The sequence below is a fragment of the Penicillium alfredii genome, assembly GCF_028826965.1.
Source record: "Penicillium alfredii strain IBT 34128 chromosome Unknown utg000009l_segment0_segment0, whole genome shotgun sequence".
Lineage (NCBI taxonomy): Eukaryota > Fungi > Ascomycota > Eurotiomycetes > Eurotiales > Aspergillaceae > Penicillium > Penicillium alfredii.
In genome coordinates, this window is record NW_026622706.1 from 520,825 (window position 1) to 538,296 (window position 17,472).

At 52.2% G+C, this 17,472-nt stretch overlaps 5 protein-coding genes across 5 annotated transcripts; all 5 read left to right on the forward strand.

Annotated features, from left to right (window-relative positions):
- Positions 1-2,410: 2,410 nt before the first annotated feature.
- NUU61_006111 (MFS transporter) lies at positions 2,411-4,277 on the forward strand (the record flags this gene model as incomplete). The annotated part of the gene is made up of 3 exons (XM_056656639.1): positions 2,411-2,507; positions 2,590-3,457; positions 3,521-4,277. The coding sequence occupies 3 exons, from the start codon at positions 2,411-2,413 to the stop codon at positions 4,275-4,277; spliced, it is 1,722 nt and encodes a 573-aa protein (XP_056509439.1).
- Positions 4,278-5,697: 1,420 nt separating this feature from the next.
- On the forward strand, positions 5,698-8,938 carry NUU61_006112 (Zn(II)2Cys6 transcription factor; the record flags this gene model as incomplete). Its single annotated transcript, XM_056656640.1, has 3 exons — positions 5,698-7,846; positions 7,905-7,957; positions 8,012-8,938. 3 exons carry the CDS (start codon positions 5,698-5,700, stop codon positions 8,936-8,938), a joined length of 3,129 nt encoding a protein of 1,042 aa, XP_056509440.1.
- Positions 8,939-11,696: 2,758 nt separating this feature from the next.
- On the forward strand, positions 11,697-14,656 carry NUU61_006113 (uncharacterized protein; the record flags this gene model as incomplete). The annotated part of the gene is made up of 4 exons (XM_056656641.1): positions 11,697-11,793; positions 11,862-13,188; positions 13,256-13,739; positions 13,790-14,656. The coding sequence occupies 4 exons, from the start codon at positions 11,697-11,699 to the stop codon at positions 14,654-14,656; spliced, it is 2,775 nt and encodes a 924-aa protein (XP_056509441.1).
- Positions 14,657-15,288: 632 nt separating this feature from the next.
- On the forward strand, positions 15,289-16,051 carry NUU61_006114 (uncharacterized protein; the record flags this gene model as incomplete). The annotated part of the gene is made up of 2 exons (XM_056656642.1): positions 15,289-15,448; positions 15,594-16,051. 2 exons carry the CDS (start codon positions 15,289-15,291, stop codon positions 16,049-16,051), a joined length of 618 nt encoding a protein of 205 aa, XP_056509442.1.
- A 49-nt stretch (positions 16,052-16,100) lies between these two features.
- On the forward strand, positions 16,101-16,817 carry NUU61_006115 (adenylosuccinate synthetase; the record flags this gene model as incomplete). Its single annotated transcript, XM_056656643.1, has 1 exon — positions 16,101-16,817. One exon carries the CDS (start codon positions 16,101-16,103, stop codon positions 16,815-16,817), a length of 717 nt encoding a protein of 238 aa, XP_056509443.1.
- Between the last annotated feature and the right edge of the window lie 655 nt (positions 16,818-17,472).

The following is a 17,472-nucleotide window of genomic DNA, read 5'->3' on the forward strand; positions in this document are numbered from 1 at the left end:
AAAGTCCAACTATATTCTGCAATGCCCAACCTTGGCCCTCGACTACACCGCATTCTTCCGCTCGAATCAATGCGAAACACACGCCCTGTCCTTGTTGCTGGTTGATTAAGGGCATCGTGGTCATAACGATATACTTCCGGACATTCATGGATGACATCCCAATGGGGATAGAGGGGCGAGGGTTCCACCACTTTCGCCTTTGCCGGGCCCCAATCAGCCGGTTCGGTCAAGAGTCTTCGGGGAAGGCGATCCTCAAGGAACTAAGTGAAACTAAGTTCTGTCTTGTCCCGTCTCTCTCTCTCTGTTGATTTTCCTTACCCACTCGGCTGGGTATTCCCAGAATTCCGAGCATCCAGTCGGGTGGATCGCAGATCAGAGGGGGATGGCAAGAGTTGACACAATGATTAAATACTGTAGGTATCAAAAAAGAAAGAGAAAGAGAAGAAACAATATTAGCAAAAAAAGAATTTTTTTTTTTTTCAAAACCATCATTTCTCCGAATCCTTTTCCTAAGCTCTTTGTTCTTCGGGAAGACAGGGAGACATCCATGGGTACCTTGAGATCTATCATCTCACTAACTCACACTAAACCCAGAGTTTCGGGCCAAAAAGAAAAGGATAAGAAAAATGAAAAAAAGCGTGTCGGCCGATCATGCCTTACGGAACATACGGGAGAGTATTTTTTTTAGCGTACTTTTTTAGGGGGCCCCTCCCTACAGCTCTTCCCCGGGAGCCCGGGGCTCAGGGCCTGTGGGCCCCCCTGGGTGTATCGATGATCCATCAAAGTACGGCGTACCCGACTAAGGGCGAAAGGGCAAAGTATCACTCACACTCTTTTTTACTGTTTTCTGACCAGATCTTTGGGGGGGGGGGGAGGAATTGTGGATCTGTCGAATCACAAAACTTTGACTATTTTTCCATTTATTAATATAATTACAATTATAATCATTTTTCTCTCTCCCTTTCCTAGGTAAATCCCCTTTGATCTGATCTGATTGATCCTGGATTCACCCACCCCCCTCGGGTGGTTTCCCACTTGAATTTCACTTTTCGGAATAAATTGATAGTTCCCCCGTTGTATCAAATAACAAAAATACTCACAAGGGTCAGCATACAAAAAAAAAATGTATAAAAAATAAAAATTCAAAAAGGGCGATGACGATGAAGCCCTACCTTCGATTCCCCATTTGCCATTGGCTCCACCCCCTTTCCTTGCCTCCAGGGTCTGTCTTTTTGCCCCCTGTTAAACAGTTCTTTTTCTATTTCTTTTTCTCTCTCTTTTTCTACGTGTAATTTCTGAATCGGCTTTTTTTCTTTTCGATACAGACCGATCCCATTTCCGGGGCCACTGGGATGGCCCCGATCTGCCCTGTTGATTGGGAATTACACAGCGCGTTCATGGGAGAAAATCACCCAAATCATAATATCAGAATTTAATCAATGGAAAATCAAAAAAATCAAAAAATCAAAAAAAAAAAATAATAATCAGCCCCACCGTCTTTATCCTGATCCAACATGTTTGCTGCCATCCGCATCCTGTCTGTACAGCTGTAACCGAAATATGGCCCAAAGTGAACGGTTGACGTTTCGAGCTCTTTTGCCGCCTGATCACATCTAATTCTATAGATGGAGCTATCCACTGTCAACCTCTATATTTAATAATTATTATAACAGCTTCCCTTCCCCCTCTGCTTTTTTCTTTCTTGAAATGATCTCCATTTCTTCCTCTCTTCTCTCGCAATTATACTTCTTAGTCCTCTTCTCTTCTCCCTCTCCCTCCCCTCTCTATACTCTTTGGGGATTCTTCATAGATCCCTTTCCCATTCTTGAATACCACCCTTCCTCCATCACCTCGACTTGCACATCTGGCAATTTGGCCTGTCGATCTCGCAGTATTCCCAGACAAACTTTCTCTGGGTTTCCTGGATTTTGATCTTTTAACCCTCCGGGTTTCCCCCCTCGTCTGTCTCTTAAAGAGACGGTGGTTGCGTCAGGGAAACCTCTCTTTCCCCCCTTGCAGCTGTCTCAAAGTCTCCTGGGACCCCGAAGATCTTCCACCCTACCTTATCGGATCCCCGATAGAATTTCCACCGCAGGGGGAGCAATGCTGAAGCCCTAAAACAACTCCCCAAAATCGCTCCTTGCTCCGCTTATACAACCAGCCTCCACACTTCAAGCGCATTCTTTCTCTCCCCTTTCACCTCGCAGGAGATTAACCTGGGGAAATTAAGGGGAATAACAAAAAGAACAATTGCGTCGGTACTTTTTTTTTTATTCTATCTATTTTTTTTATCTAACCCTTTCTTGGTTCTCCTCTGGAGGGAAGCGGGGGTTTTTTTTTCCCTTTCTCTCCCACCTATTTACTCCATCTTTCTGGAAGAATTTCCTCGCTTTTCATTGCGCTTGTGAAGATGTTTCAACGCCCGTCCTGTTTCCAGGGCCGGCGGCAGCGCAATGGCGCTGGCGAAGATTGGTCTGCCTTTCCAGTCCGGCAATTGTTTGTTTTAGGTAAGTGTGGGTACTTTTGCGAACTATGAAGATATCTGGCCACGACGTGTGAGCATGAATACTCCGAACTAACATTCTCCAGCGCTCTGCCGCATCTGTGAGCCAATTGCTTTCATGTCGATATTTCCCTACGTCTATCACATGGTCGAGTCATTCCATGTGACAGACAATGACCGTAAGATCGCGCTGTACGCCGGAATGATCACTTCGTCATTCACCTTTGCCGAGTTCTCGGCGGGCATGTTCTGGGGTCGCATGAGTGACAGAATCGGACGCAAGCCCGTGCTCATCATGGGCCTGGTGGGAACAGCCATTAGCATGGTTGTGTTTGGGTTTGCGCCCAACCTGGCCACGGCGATGATTGCGCGCGCGCTGGGCGGCCTGTTGAACGGCAACATCGGCGTGCTGCAAACCACCGTCGCGGAGATCGTGACTGTCAAGGAGCACCAGCCGCGGGCGTACTCAATCATGCCGTTTGTGTGGTGCTTGGGCTCGATTATTGGGCCGGCGATGGGCGGCGCTTTGGCCCAGCCCTGCGACAACTACCCGTGGCTATTCCAGCGCAACACTCTGCTGGACCGCTTCCCGTTTCTGCTGCCCAACCTCGTCTGCATCGTCGTGCTGGTTTGTGGCATTGTCGTCGGTTTCTTGTTCCTTGAGGAAACTCACCCAGAGAAGAAACATCGCCGGGACCCCGGTCTCGAGCTCGGCCACTGGTTGGTGAGTTTGTGCTGGGGTTCTCGCGTCCAGCTTCCCGACGATTCCGACGTCCACGAGAAATACTTCTATGATCAGCCGCCTGAATATGGAAGCGCCGAGTCGTCGCCTTGTTTACGCCCCGCAGATGTCGGATCCCCGGATGCCGACCTGGAGGGGCAGAAGAGCGCCACGCCCAAGGCGTTCACGCGCCAAGTCATCTTCAACATCATTGCTTACGGCATTCTGGCATAGTGAGTTGGCCCCGCAACGCCACTTGTTTTGCTTTGCGCAAACTAACTGACCTCACTTTGCAGCCATAGCGTGTCGTTTGATCAGCTGATGCCCGTGTTCTTGAGCACCCCCAAATCCGAGGACCCGGCCGTGCTGCCGCTCAAGTTCACTGGCGGCTTGGGGCTGGCAACCAAGACTATCGGGTTCATGCTGGCCGTTCAGGGAGTGTATTCCATGATCGCCCAGCTCTGGCTCTTCCCGTTTGTCGTCAAGCATTTCGGCACGCTCCGCACTTTCCGCTTCGTCCTACTGGTCTGGCCGCCGCTGTATTTGCTGGTGCCCTACCTCATTCTTCTGCCGGCTAAACTCCAGACGCTGGCCGTGTATGTTGCTCTGATCAGCAAAATCACCTTCCATGTCATCGCCTTCCCCGCCACGGCCATCCTGCTGGCCAACGCCGCCCCCTCGTCCAAGGTGCTGGGTTCCATCAATGGCGCTGCTGCGTCTACCGCGAGCCTCAGCCGTGCCTTTGGTCCGACTATCACGGGCCTGCTGCACTCCAAGGGGCTTGAGAGCGGGTATTCCGTGCTTGCCTGGTGGGCCTGTGGTCTTGTCTGTGTGATCGGGGCTATCGAGAGTTTCTGGATGGAGGAGTCGTCCGAGCCTGAGCGATTTCAAAAGACGAAGCCTGAAATCAACGAGTCCGAGATCAAGTGTGAGGTGCTTTCTGACCAGTTTGCTCCTCAAGACACCGCCATCTCTCCCCTGAAGAGGAGGAGCGACTCCTCTCTCTGCGCTCCAGCATTGACCACGACTATTCTATCTCGCACTTGGACTTGACTACGGTCGAGGACTTGGTCAAGTCCGAGAAGGATTCACCTTTCGAACGTGGCATCTAGGGATGTGGACATTCGTTCTCGCCTTTTCTTTTTCCTACTTCTTTTCTTTTGTCCTTCTGGAAGGGACTCTCTTGTGGATGATTATCCTATGGGACTTGTCTTTCGCTTCGGCTATGATACCTCATTTTTTTTTCTCATGACTTTTTTTTTCTTTTTTCCTTTGCTTCTCTTTTCTCTTTTCTCTTTTCTTTCTATTGAGACCGGGAACTGGCGCAATGATAGAGTGGCTGCTTGTGCAAAAAGCATCAACCTTGGGTCTCTCTTTTTCTCTTTCTTTTCCTCTCATCATTCATCATTGGGAGCATTGACGGGCTACATTATGATCATACTCACGTGCATCTGGGAGGTATTTTGTGATTTTCTATATCAATTCGCGTGTTATTGCAATATCAATCTTGGACTTTGTCCCGATAGACTTGTGAGCCTGGCTCATTCAGGTTAAAGCAATGAATCGAGTCTTCGACTCTACTTATACTTCAGGGCCCACATGTCTTGTCCCTAAATTGAGGCTCGGGTCTATGCCAGCCAAGGGATCCACTGGAAGTGACAATTAGTGTATTAATCTATTAGCATATTAGCGTATAGTATTATGCACCTGCCCATGGCATCATATGATGGGGCGTGCTCTGCAGTGCTATATAGCTCCCTTATACTTCCCCCTCTCATCTCATCCTTCCGCTGTCAATTTATCACCCCCACCAATGACACCCACTCCCCAGATTACAGTGGCCCACTCGGTAATGGCATCGTCGAAAATGCGAGCAACAATAACGATGAAGGATTCTCTCTCAAGAGACGAATCGCCATGGAATTCGGACCATATCGCTAGTCGCCGTAGCCTTCCCGTTTCCAAAATCTGGGGAACCGAGTGAGCCGAGTATCTCCCCCGTTCCCGAGGGCAACTTAGTTTCCGACTGGCCACTTGCCCTATCTCCCTCTCTCTCTCTCTCTCGCCCATCGCTGAGATCGTTTTTCTTGCCAGGCGCGAATTGCGCTCACAAACATCAAGTCATTTCCCAGAACTCGGAGGATAATCTCCCTCCGTCGAGTGCACTCGGAGATCACATCGGGTCGCGCAAAACCACACACACACACACCCACCCACCTTGTGCCCCGGCCTCCTTTTTCCCTTCCAATCGTTCTCTGGGAATCGAATCGCAAAGGGCCGAAAAATCCCCTCTTCCGCGCTGTGCCCGACAACAGACCACCCCTTCCAACTCCCTAAACTGTTCTCGCCAGGTCTATCATGAATGCTGATCCGGTCCGGGGGATTAAGCCGCTGTTCCCGATCGCGATCTCCGCACCTCTCCACCGTCAAGAGATGATCGCATGCCCGCGACTCTCACCATTCGTTTCTCACAATGCCTAACCCGCCCTCGCCTCTCTCGCCGCTCTCTTCCGGGAAGAAGAGGCCGCACCCTTCCAGCTCCACGCCCCCAACACATGCCGACCCCGCGGCCGCCAAAGCCTCTGCCCCAACTGCCATTCCCTCCGCCTCTCCCGCCCACTCTACCGCCTCGTCCTCATTTCGCAATGTCTCGGCCTGCAACCGGTGTCGTCTGCGCAAGAATCGCTGCGACCAGCGCCTCCCCCGCTGCCAATCCTGTGAGAAGGCGGGGGTCCGCTGCGTCGGGTACGACCCCATCACCCGACGCGAGATCCCGCGCAGCTATGTCTATTTCCTGGAGACCCGCGTCGCCCACCTGGAAAAGCAGTTGGCCGACCACAATATCGAATTCAAGAAAGCCGTCGCCTTTGACGAAGATGAGACCGTTAAAGTAGAGACCGAGGGCGAGCTGCCGCTCGCGCAGTCCGGTCCTGATGTCCAGCCGGCCGAGGGTTCAGCTGCGGATAAAAACGATGAGACCGGCCGTTCCATCCAGACAGTGGACGCGGAGCTGGGTCGTGATGCGGACGGGGATCGCGACCCCGCCAATGAGGATAATTGGCGGCTGCACAACCTCGTCTCAAATATTGGCATGGTTTCTGTCCAGGGCACCTCCGATCCCCGGTATCTCGGGTCGACGTCGGGGATCTCCTTCGCCCGCGTAGTCTTTGCTGCGGTCAGGAGCTCGCTGCCCGGGAATATGCCCGAGCGCGCCCCGATTCGTCCGAGCGAACGGCTGCCTCAGACTGCTGGCGGGACCGGTGGGAGTACGATGCGCGATTCGTTCTTTGGGTTACAGACACGACCGATGATGAAGCGAGCTACTTTTCCGGACCGCGAGCTGGCCGAACGGCTGGTTGATCTCTATTTTGAACACGCCAACCCCCAGATGCCTATTCTCCACCGCGGGGACTTCATGGAGCTGTTGGATCGCACGTATTTGCTGGATGAGAAGAACCGTTCTCCCCGCGCGCTTTACATTCTCAATATCGTGTTTGCTATTGGCGCTGGAATCATTTTTGAAGATAAGCCCCAAAGCTCGGATGACGAAAACCGGACTAGCCGTGATCGCTCCTCTTCTACGACCAAGAGGCCTCGGCTTTCCAGCCATCAGTATCAACCGGAGGAGTACCATGCATCTGCAATTGTTCATTTGGAAACATTCCTGGGTTCGTCTTCGAGCGAGGGCTTTGGCGGGTTGGAAGAACTGCAGGCAGTTCTCCTTCTGGCCAGCTTTGCTTTGCTGCGACCTGTTGCGCCAGGTCTTTGGTATATTGTCGGAGTGGCCATGCGCTTGGCCGTTGATCTTGGGTTGCACTATGAAGATGGAATGGGTATTGACTCTGCCTCAAAGGACGGTAATCAGGCCCAATCACGCATCGACGCTCGCGAACGAGGACGCAGGGAATGGGTGCGCGATCTGCGTCGTCGCTTGTGGTGGTGTGTCTACAGCTTCGACCGTCTCGTCGCTACCTGTGTCGGACGACCCTTCGGCATCAGCGACCAGGCCATCAGCACCGAATTCCCGTCCATGACAGACGACAAGTACATCACCAAGTCGGGTCTGTTGACGCCACCTGATGGCGCGCCGACCTATAAACATGTTGCATTCCACTACTTCAAGCTGCGTCTACTTCAGTCTGAGATCCACGATGTCCTCCAGTATCAGCAGGCGCGCGCCATCCGAAGACGGGCCTCAAATAGTACCGCGGTTCTGCCCCATGCCGAACTTGCTTCGCCTTTCCTTCAGGGCTTTGACTCGTTCCGCTCGTGGCGCCATGATGTGCATCGTCGTTTGGTCGAGTGGCAAGATACCGCCCCAACGCGTCTTGAAACGGGGGTGCGGTTCTCGATCGAATTGCTCGAGTTGAATTACTGGCAAGCGATTATCTTGCTGTACCAGCAAAGCTTGACTGTGCCTGCGGAGCTGGCCGGAGAACTGACCCCCGCGGATGATGTTTCGAGTCCATCTTTCTCTAATTTTGATGAAGGTGACGAGGAGGACCATGTGTATCTCAATGTGGCTGAGGCGGGCCAGAAGGTCATCCGGATCTATCGACAGCTGCACCGGGTGCGGTTGGTGAACTATACCTATCTTGCAACACACCATATTTTCATGGCCGGTATGCGTGCGCTCTTTTTCCTTCTTTTCGAGGGCTTGTCACTAATCTCGCGCGTTAGGAATCTCTTTCTTATATGCTATTTGGCACTCGCCCCTGGTTCGAAGCCGCCTGGTACGTATTCCTCCTTCGTTTTTCCAGCCCGGTGCTCATTCTTTCTCTTACTAGACCCTCGACGAGGTAGACTTTACTGTTCTGGCTGCAACGTCCGTTCTGGGTGACTTGATGCACAAATGTCCACCCGCCGAGGCATGTCGAGATGCGTTCGAGCGCATGAGCAAAGCTACAGTCCAAATGTGTCTGTCCACCACTGGCTTTGGATCTCAGGTAGACGTGAGCCGTATAAACGCCGCATCACACGCCGGCGGTGCATTGCATTCCGGCCGGGGACGACAGCACCAGATGGACCAACGCCAGCGCGCAGGACAAGGCCAAGTGCGACGGGCAACTCAAACCCGATCTTCTCGCCCAGTCCCCAGATTCGACATGAACTTGGCAGACCTCTTCAGCGACAGTGCCCCATTAGCCGACCGCTCGCGCACCGACAACAGACCCGGAGCACCATCCTTCCCGGTTCGACCAGATCACCCAGAATCCGTGCCGCCCGGCTTCTCTACCGACGGTGCCTCTCAACCGTATGTGCAACATGATCCGTCCATGGAGTACTTCCTCAAATACGAAAACCCGGGGTCCCCGCCGGCCCCACCGCAATTCTACTACTCGAACTCGCCGCAACAACCTGGATCCCCAGGCAGCGTGGCTCCTCCCTCTAGCAGTGAACCCCATGCCGCTCACCCCTCCTCTGCGGACCACCAGGACCCCTCCCAGTCTGGAATTAGCCTTGATTTCCTGGACTTTGGGTCTGGCAACGCAGACAACCAGGCTGGTGTGGAGGCGGACGCTAATACCCCGGACTACAATAACCTGATGTCCATGCCCTCGCTTGGCCATAATCTCGGCCAGAATGTGGGTATTGATCTGGGGTTTGGGATGGCAGTGGACTTTCAGCATGATTGGAGTGAGAATCCGAATTATGATATCTTGGAGGGGTATTTCTTTGGTGGGTCTGGGACGGGTGCTTCTGGGGATGATTGAAATCTTTTCCTTTCTTTTTTTTTCAGCGGTGTTCCTTTTCTTCTGCTTTCGTCTATGCCCATTCCCCCTGTCTCTTTCATTGTTCTACTGTCACAACCTCTGCTACTCTGGTCTCTTTGTTTTCTTGGGGCTGTATAGTCACAAGGACTGTATGTGCAAAAAAAAAAACAGGGAAGTTATACATATTGTTCTTGTGAAGGTGACCAGCCTGCTTTTTCCTGCACATTCTTGATCCTTTGGATATTTAGATACCATTGATACATCAAATTTAGGCTAAACTTATCTTAAGATTACCTGGAGCAAGAGATGCTTAATATATTCCAACTTGCTAGAAATTTGGAAGTAGTTAAGATGTATGAATCAAATATAAGCTATGTACTTCCAAGGAAGAACGTTGCTATCAGCCACTAACTATTTCAACCATCATCAAATCGATCAGTAAGGAAGACACTACTAGAAAGGGGAGCAATACACTATCTAAAAGAGCAGGACTCAACTTTAACCTAATCGATTCTGTGGGGGTCATTTATGTCTTCGACAGGATCCACATCTGTCCGTCATCCTCATCCAGTATATTTCACTGTGTTTGAGATCAGATTATTATCTTGTAGATCTTTATGATTCCGGTGCTCAACTAAAATCTTACAATAATCAAGTATGTGGCCTTCATCCTGTCTTACCAGCGGGAATAATAAATTACCCAAGTAGGAAACCAAATACTTCCAAGTTCTTTCTATTCCTGTTTCTCCTTATTATAATCATCATCTTCTGTTCGCTCCTCCTTCTCCTCCTTTCCCCGTTCTTCCTGCGCTTACGAACCTTAACGCGACCACCTTGAATTATGAGAAAGATAACGACTGGCCCCTGGGCTATATTACTACCGCTATGGGCTCTCTGTATGATGGTTCTGGTGGCTGTGGCTGCTCCACATCCAAATTCGAACCCGAATCCGAGCCAAAGCACAAACAACCTGCTGCGATATCGAGATGACAGCATCAAGCAATGCGGCCAAAACTGTTCTACCTGTGCGTCATTGTCTATGCCTGAATCGAGCCCTCTCAGCAAGCGAAATAAAAAGAAATTGTCCAAGCGTGTGATGTTCGACCCGTGGGATAGTCGGTGGGGGGGAGATCTAGTTCGATATCTCGATTACGAAATGACCCATGCCCTGTCTTGGAGAATGGATAGCAGACATGGTGGCACTGAGTTGTCAGTTGGATTCTTTCGTCGGTTGGAAAATGAAGCGTTCAAACGCACAATGGGACAGCTTTGAGGCTGTATTGTCGTGGCTGTGGTCTCCCGAAAGGCGGTTTACATCTCGCACCACTGGGAGATAGGGGGATAAAGTTCTGGGGATTGGCGAATTGGAAGTTACCGCAGGTTCACGAGTATGGGTCCTAAATGAGATTACCTATGGAGCATACGACATGGACAGTCTCGGCGAACACGCAGGCGAAAATGGGCCTTTTGCCCAGGCATACCGACCAGCTGCCTTCATTAGGGAGGCTTTGGTTAGGAGATCAACTGCTATGGTCGGATAATTGGAGTCCACGGTCAGGTCAGAGGATACAGAGGTCGCAATCACCACCGCTAAGAAGGGGCCTAGGAGAGAGACTCGACTCAAAGCCGCCCCCAAGCTCCTGTCATGTATATATAGGCGAAATATAAACAAAAGCTAGAGCTTGATAACTCAGGGGACATTCGAGAATAGTTTGGGATATAGTTCAGTTGTTAGTCATGGCTTGCAAATATATCTTCCGAGGTATATTCAAGTCACTCTGGACGGTCTGGTGCAACAAATCAACCACATGTACTAATTCTCTGGATAATAGATAATTAGCAAGCCCCAACAGAAAATAGGAAAGAAAAGACACAGAATCTCTTGCCCTTGGCTCGTACTTGATACGTTGCTAGGGAGAGGACGATGTCCTTGGATGCCGGTAGTCGGGCATTTTTAAACAGTCTTAATAATGAGTTTTTGACGGAGATTCAATATTTAGATATTTCTCTCAGGATGCAATTGATTCTTGGTTTTCGAGCGTGGTTGTATGGTTGTCTGGTAGAGAAAATGCTGGCCTTGGGCAGCAATCCCCTCCCAAACAAACACGCATTTTTTCCCTTTCGCATCTCCACAGCCAACTCGCAAAACCCCCGGGCTCCGATGCCACCCACTTAGTGACAGCGGCTCTTCCTGTTGGTTGGTTGCTTCGCCTGCGATTTGCGCTTGGACCCAGCTGCCTGATCTCAACCTCATCAGGTGCCTGCCCACTTCGATCTGCGATTTCGATCTCCCAGATCCAGACCTGACATCTCCGTCTCTCCTCCTTCCGATCCCACCTGGCTTTTCTTTTCCTGACTGGGGAAATATTTGGCCTATTTGCTATCATCGCAAATCCCCACGGGCTTTGCTTTGTTTGTGCCAGATCAAAATTTCCGATTCGCGTCGTGTGAGCAGAGCCGCCTTTTGAGAGACATCTGATACGTGAAGTGGCGATCCGTGTTCTCTTTGGGAAGTTTGTCTGCCAAATCCCTTTCTCTTCGGCTTTCAGAGACTACATTGCGCGCGGATCCTGTTTTCGCCTGTCCGTCGTCTCCCCCCTGCCTCCAGCTCGACTCTTAAATCCCCGTTTGATTCTTCTCGGAGCTGCGTGTTGGATACTGGGGTCATGCGTGGAACCGCCGATTACTTTCTCGATGATCGATTATGCACCCTGAGCCCTACGCAAACCTATAGACAAGCCAATAACAAGGGGTCAACATGGTGAAGGCGGACGTCCGAAGGGATTACTATGCGGACCTGGGAGTGGCGCCCAGCGTAGAAGCTGAAGACATCAAGAAGCAATTCCGAAAACTAGGTGAGGCCGAACCTTTCCCACGAGGGAGGTCTGAAGGGGGAAAAAGCACCGCTAATCTGGATCCCTAGCGCTGAAATACCACCCCGACAGGAACCCCGGGAAAGAGGTCGAGTTCATTGCCAAATTCCAGGCTATCCAAGCGGCCCATGAAATTCTGAGCGACCCCCAACAACGACTTAAGTACGACACGGATCGCCTACGTGCTGGCTACGGCAAGAATTATGGCCCCCCTCGAGCGAATACCCAACGCAAGGCCCAACCCACCAGCTATACCCCCACGGGCCCTCCGAAAACACCCAACTCGAAACCCCCGTTTGCAAATCGACCCAACCCCTCAACGAATGGCCCTTCAGCCGGCGCGCAACGGTATGCGTCACACGCCCGTGCAGGGCCACAATGGCAAAAACCACAGGATGAGGCGCAGACAAGGGCAGACGCGTTCCGGGGCTTCCAGGGAATGAGAAACTCCAATACAGGAAGCTGGCAAAACTTTGATCCTCGGACTGGGCGCGCAGCCCCTAATCCGGGTGCCACGCCCAGACAGAATGCGCCCTTTGGGCAGTCTGCACGACCCAAGTCCGCGTTTGAATACTTCCGAGAAAATTACAGGACCCAGAAGCCTTCTACCCCGCAGTCTCCCAAGAAAAGACAGGGCTTTGCCCCGGGAACCGCGGGAGGAGACGAGCCCATGGCCCGGAATACCTCTTCCTATACCAGTCGGAGTGATCGGCCGACCAGCCATTACTTTGACGCTGCGCCTCCGCCAACCGCGAAGAAACCAGCGGAGCCGGAATCCACCTTTGTTTCTCCGGAATTTGAGCGGGCAAGTAGTCGGTATGCTAAGGCGGGAGGCGAGAGGACGTTCTTCTCGAGCGATGAGTTTGGCCGTTCAGCAAGCGTGCGGACTCCTTCAGGGTCATATCGACCCAATTCGCGTACGAATCCACCAAGCCCCGTACCTCCCCAGCCCGACAGACACCGCAGCGCCAGCCCCAAGGATCGACGAAACCGAACCTACTCCGCATCCACAAGCTCGAGTGATTCGGAGGACGACGAAGAAGAGAGTGTACGCCGGCGCAGCAAATTCAAACCAAAAGCTGTGCCGAAGAGCCGGCTTCGACCACATCAAAAGTTCTCCGACTTCCATCGCCAAGACTACTCGAGTCCCGGAACTGGTGAGGATCCTTTCACTCAGTCGAGCAGCCAGGAATCTCGGCCTTCATCGCCGCCACGGCAACACTACTTCTCTTCTCGGGGATCCCGGAAGAGCTATACTTTCGTGGATTTGACCGCTGACAGTGATGATGCCAAAGGACACAACTCGGATAGTGCCGCCTTTCCCAATGGCTCCTCCTACCGGCCAGATCAGCAATCTAGTTCCCATGACCCTTTTCGGTACAACTATTCCTGAAACAGCCCTATATTGATTTATGTATGTTCGGCTAACGTATGCCATGTATAGAACTGGCACGGCCCAACACACAGCTCGGCCTCAAACTACAGCGTTCGGCCGCAGTCACTCCAATGACCTGCACAAAAAGTTCTCGGCTGAGGATTGGAGAGATCATCTGGACAAGTTCGACTTTCTAGGCTCGAGCTCGGCAGCCAAACCGCCACACCAGGCCTCGCCTACTCCGCAGAATCAGGGGTGGACGGCGGCTCAAAATGGCCCAGCACAGCCGTCGCAGCCGGCAGCATCCCCCGACTTGAACCCTTTCGGTGCCATGCCCCAGCAACAAAAACAGCCACAACAGCAGCAGCAGCCCACTCCATTTGCACAAGCGAAATTTTCCGCAGACGAGTGGATCCAGCAGCTCAATAATCTTCAGTGGGCAAATCCGAAAGCCGCCAGCAATTCACAATCGACAAAGATCCCGCCGTCCCGAAGCCCCAAGAAACAGACCAGGCTGGGAGCTAAAGTGCGGAGTGCTCCACAGCCGGCGAGCGTGGCAACCGAGGCTGAAGAAGCTCGAGAAACAGTTAACGGCAGCGGCAGCGGCACCCTTCCCAACCCGACCGGACAGCAGACACCGAGTCGATGGATGTGGACGATTTATCCACGCCGCCTGACTACCCGATCAAATTCGACGAGACCCCTCAGGATGTATATCGCTCGATGTATCCTGACATTAACTCTCACGGCGCCCAAGATGCACATACGCCAGCGAGCAAATCTCAACCGCCCTCACAGACCGAGAGCACGGCTGCAAATGCAGAAACTCGACCACCTTTCTTCAACCTCGATAATCTCCGTAATTCTGCACCCTTCACCACTACCAATAGCGGGGGCATTGACAACTTGGGCGACGTTGAGGCGGAGCTTCCGTTTGAATCACAAGCAAAACAACAGAAGACGATGAAAAAGGATATTCGTCCTCGAGAACTCAAATGCCCCAACCCTCCCAAACGGCCCTGGGCGCCAAGACCGGCGCCTGTATACCCGGGTTCGCAGCAGCTCACACTCTCGCGCGACAAGTGGAACTGGTACGTGTCGGCGATGGGCACGTACATGCACGAGTGGAATGCCTTCAACCGCCGCATGCTCCTACACTTCAATACTCGCCAGGAGGCGATCGAGACAGGACTAGCGCCTGGGTGGGTCAGTGCGGTTGGAGACTCGGCGCGACTTAAAATCAACGGCGATGATGACGATGACTCGGCCCTCACAGCTGATGACGAGAATGAGGATGAGTCTCTCGTCCCGGGCAGCGGCAAGGGCGGGTTCAGCGCCTACCTGCGCGGCATCGAGGAGGACATCCAAGTCCGAAAGCATTGGGAAGTGGCTTGTGAGATGCATCGCGAATGCATTTTCGATCTGGGCCGTCTGCGCGAATGGATCCGGAATGGCGGGAAGGTGGTGTAAAGGGGCCTGCTCTACGATGGTTATTATTATTTTCATTTTATTTCGGCTGTTTTGGTTCTCTACAGGCGTTTGTGCATAGCATGAGTTGAGGATGCCGGTGGGCTCCTCCTTTGTCGGGGGTTGCATGATGGGCGCGGTGTTGGAGAATACCCTGGATGTGTTTCTCATCTCCTAGATATCCTGAATCCAATCTCCACTGGATTTATCAATGTGATTTGTATAGTTTTTGATATTTGACTTCCTCCGCAGCCCTTACCCTAAATGCCTCAGGCACCCACGCCCCGCCACCCCGCCAAACCTGCCAAACCCGCAATTGCAGTGGAAATTGTCTGACTCACCGGCGACGATCAAAGATCATTTCCTGGTTTTCTGCAATTGTGCCATTTACGAAAAACCGCACCAGGTAGGATTTATCCCCTGCTGAGCGAGAAACCTCTGCGGGACTGACCTTTTTTTCTAGACAGACCTCTTGGCCCCGCCATTCGACTCTGCCCCTCTAGACCTTGTAACCACCCCACCACCGGGCGCAATTGACTGTTGACCGATATCGCATCTAACTTTTGTGACCGAGAGAATATCTTGGTCGTGTGCATTGATCATGGTGACCATCGTTTTAGGTAGCCAATGGGGCGATGAAGGTGCGCATGGACCCTGAAATCGGCTTGAACGGAGAGAGCGAGAAGAGCGAGGGATCCATAGAACGAGGGCTAACATGCCGAGCAGGGAAGGGGAAGATCACCGATATGCTGTCGCAGCAAGCGACGCTTTGCTGTCGAGCGGCGGGCGGCCACAGTACGTTGGATTCTTTTGCTTTTTATTTGTATCTTGATCGTGTCTGCTCTTTTTTTTTTTTTTTTTTTTTCTCACCGCGCCATGGTGATGCTGCATTCGGGCAAAATTCGAGAACAGAGCCACTGACCAACTTTTGTCCTTTTAGACGCCGGCCACACCATTGTCCACGACTCCGTTACCTATGACTTCCACATCTTGCCCTCGGGCCTGATCTCGCCCAAGTGCATCAACCTCATTGGCGCCGGCACCGTCGTCCATGTCCCCAGCTTCTTCAAGGAGCTGGCCGCCCTCGAGTCCAAAGGTTTGACCACCGCTGGCAAGCGCATCTTCATCTCTGACCGCGCGCACGTTTGCTTCGATCTACACTCCGTTGTCGACGGCTTGGAGGAGAAGGGTCTCGGAGGCCGCAAGGTCGGTACCACCGGCAAGGGCATTGGGCCCTGCTACAGTGACAAGGCTGCGCGTCGCGGTGTGCGCGTCGGCGAGATTCTGGATGAGGAGACGTTCGAGCGAAAGCTGCGCACTCTGGACACGGCGTACCGGGCACGGTTCGGGGAGTTGACGTATGATGTCGAGGAGGAGATTACGCGGTTCAAGGTATGAAAGGAAGAATTAATATCGCATCACCTATGGCGAGAAGCTCACACTTGAAATGCAGGAATACCGCACGCTTCTCAAGCCATTTATCGTTGACCAGCTGGAGTTTCTGCAGAAGCACAAGGAATCTCCTAACACGCTGGTAGAGGGTGCCAATGCGCTGATGCTGGACCTGGACCACGGCACATACCCGTTCGTGACATCGTCATCAACGGGGCTGGGTGGTGCCGTGCAAGCACTGGCATTGAACCCGACCAGCATCAAGTCTGTGATCGGTGTCGTGAAGGCGTACACGTCGCGCGTGGGATCGGGCCCGTTCCCCAGCGAGCAGCTCAATGCCGATGGCGAGAAGCTGCAGAGCGTCGGCCGCGAGTTCGGCGTCACCACGGGCCGCAAGCGCCGCTGCGGCTGGCTTGATCTCGTGCTGTGCCGCTACTCCCACGCCATCAACCACTACACCGCCCTCAACCTAACCAAGCTCGATGTCCTGGATGACTTTGACGAGATCAAGGTCGGCGTCGCCTACCGCTTGCCGGACGGCTCCCGCACCACCTGCTCTTTCCCCGCCGACCCCAATGTCGTCGAAAAGATCGAGGTTGAATATGTCACGCTGCCGGGATGGAAGGCCAACACCATGGGTGTCACCCGCTACGAGGATCTGCCGGCCAACGCCCGCGCCTATATCGAGTACATTGAGCGCGAGCTCGGCGGTGTCCCCGTCAAATGGATCGGGACGGGTCCTTCACGGGACCACGTCATTTTCCGGGATTAGATCTTTTCTCTTCTTCTCTTTTTTGTGATTTATCATGTTTTGTCTATTTCATGCGGAAAACGGTCTCTCGGTGGTAGACCTCTGCTTCTTGATTTGTCTTGTGTTGGTCCCATGCAGTATAGTCGGGCTCTGGGGGGTCGAATTTTATACACCGGTTTTTCTGCGCCATTCTCATCTTCGATGTGACATATTACCTTCTCGAATGGACATGCTTGCACCTGAGCCTTGTTGTAGAGGGTTTATGGGCGCGCGCCACATGTACGATATATAAGGCTGGGCTTAATCGAGGCTGGTGATATCTCAGAATTTTGCGCTTTAGTTTCTTTAGCAAGCCTTCCATCAGTTGCGACGCCAATGCTCTAAGCCATACACTTCCCGGGCATTGGGGGTATTCGCCATTCGTCACTCGTAAGGATAAGAGAAAAGTCCCTAGAACTGTTAATACCAGAGCCATTCTAAATACCCGATATATTTTAAATAGAAATCTTATAAATTATATCTTTGTCTTTAAATCAAAATTAAAAACTAAGATCTACTCTATTCAACGTGAAGAAAAAGAAATCCACCACATCATCAGTTAAAAGAGTGACCCACTTTTCTGCTATGTTTGCTATCACAAAATGTTTACTATAGTCTCTCCTCAAACCATTCTAAG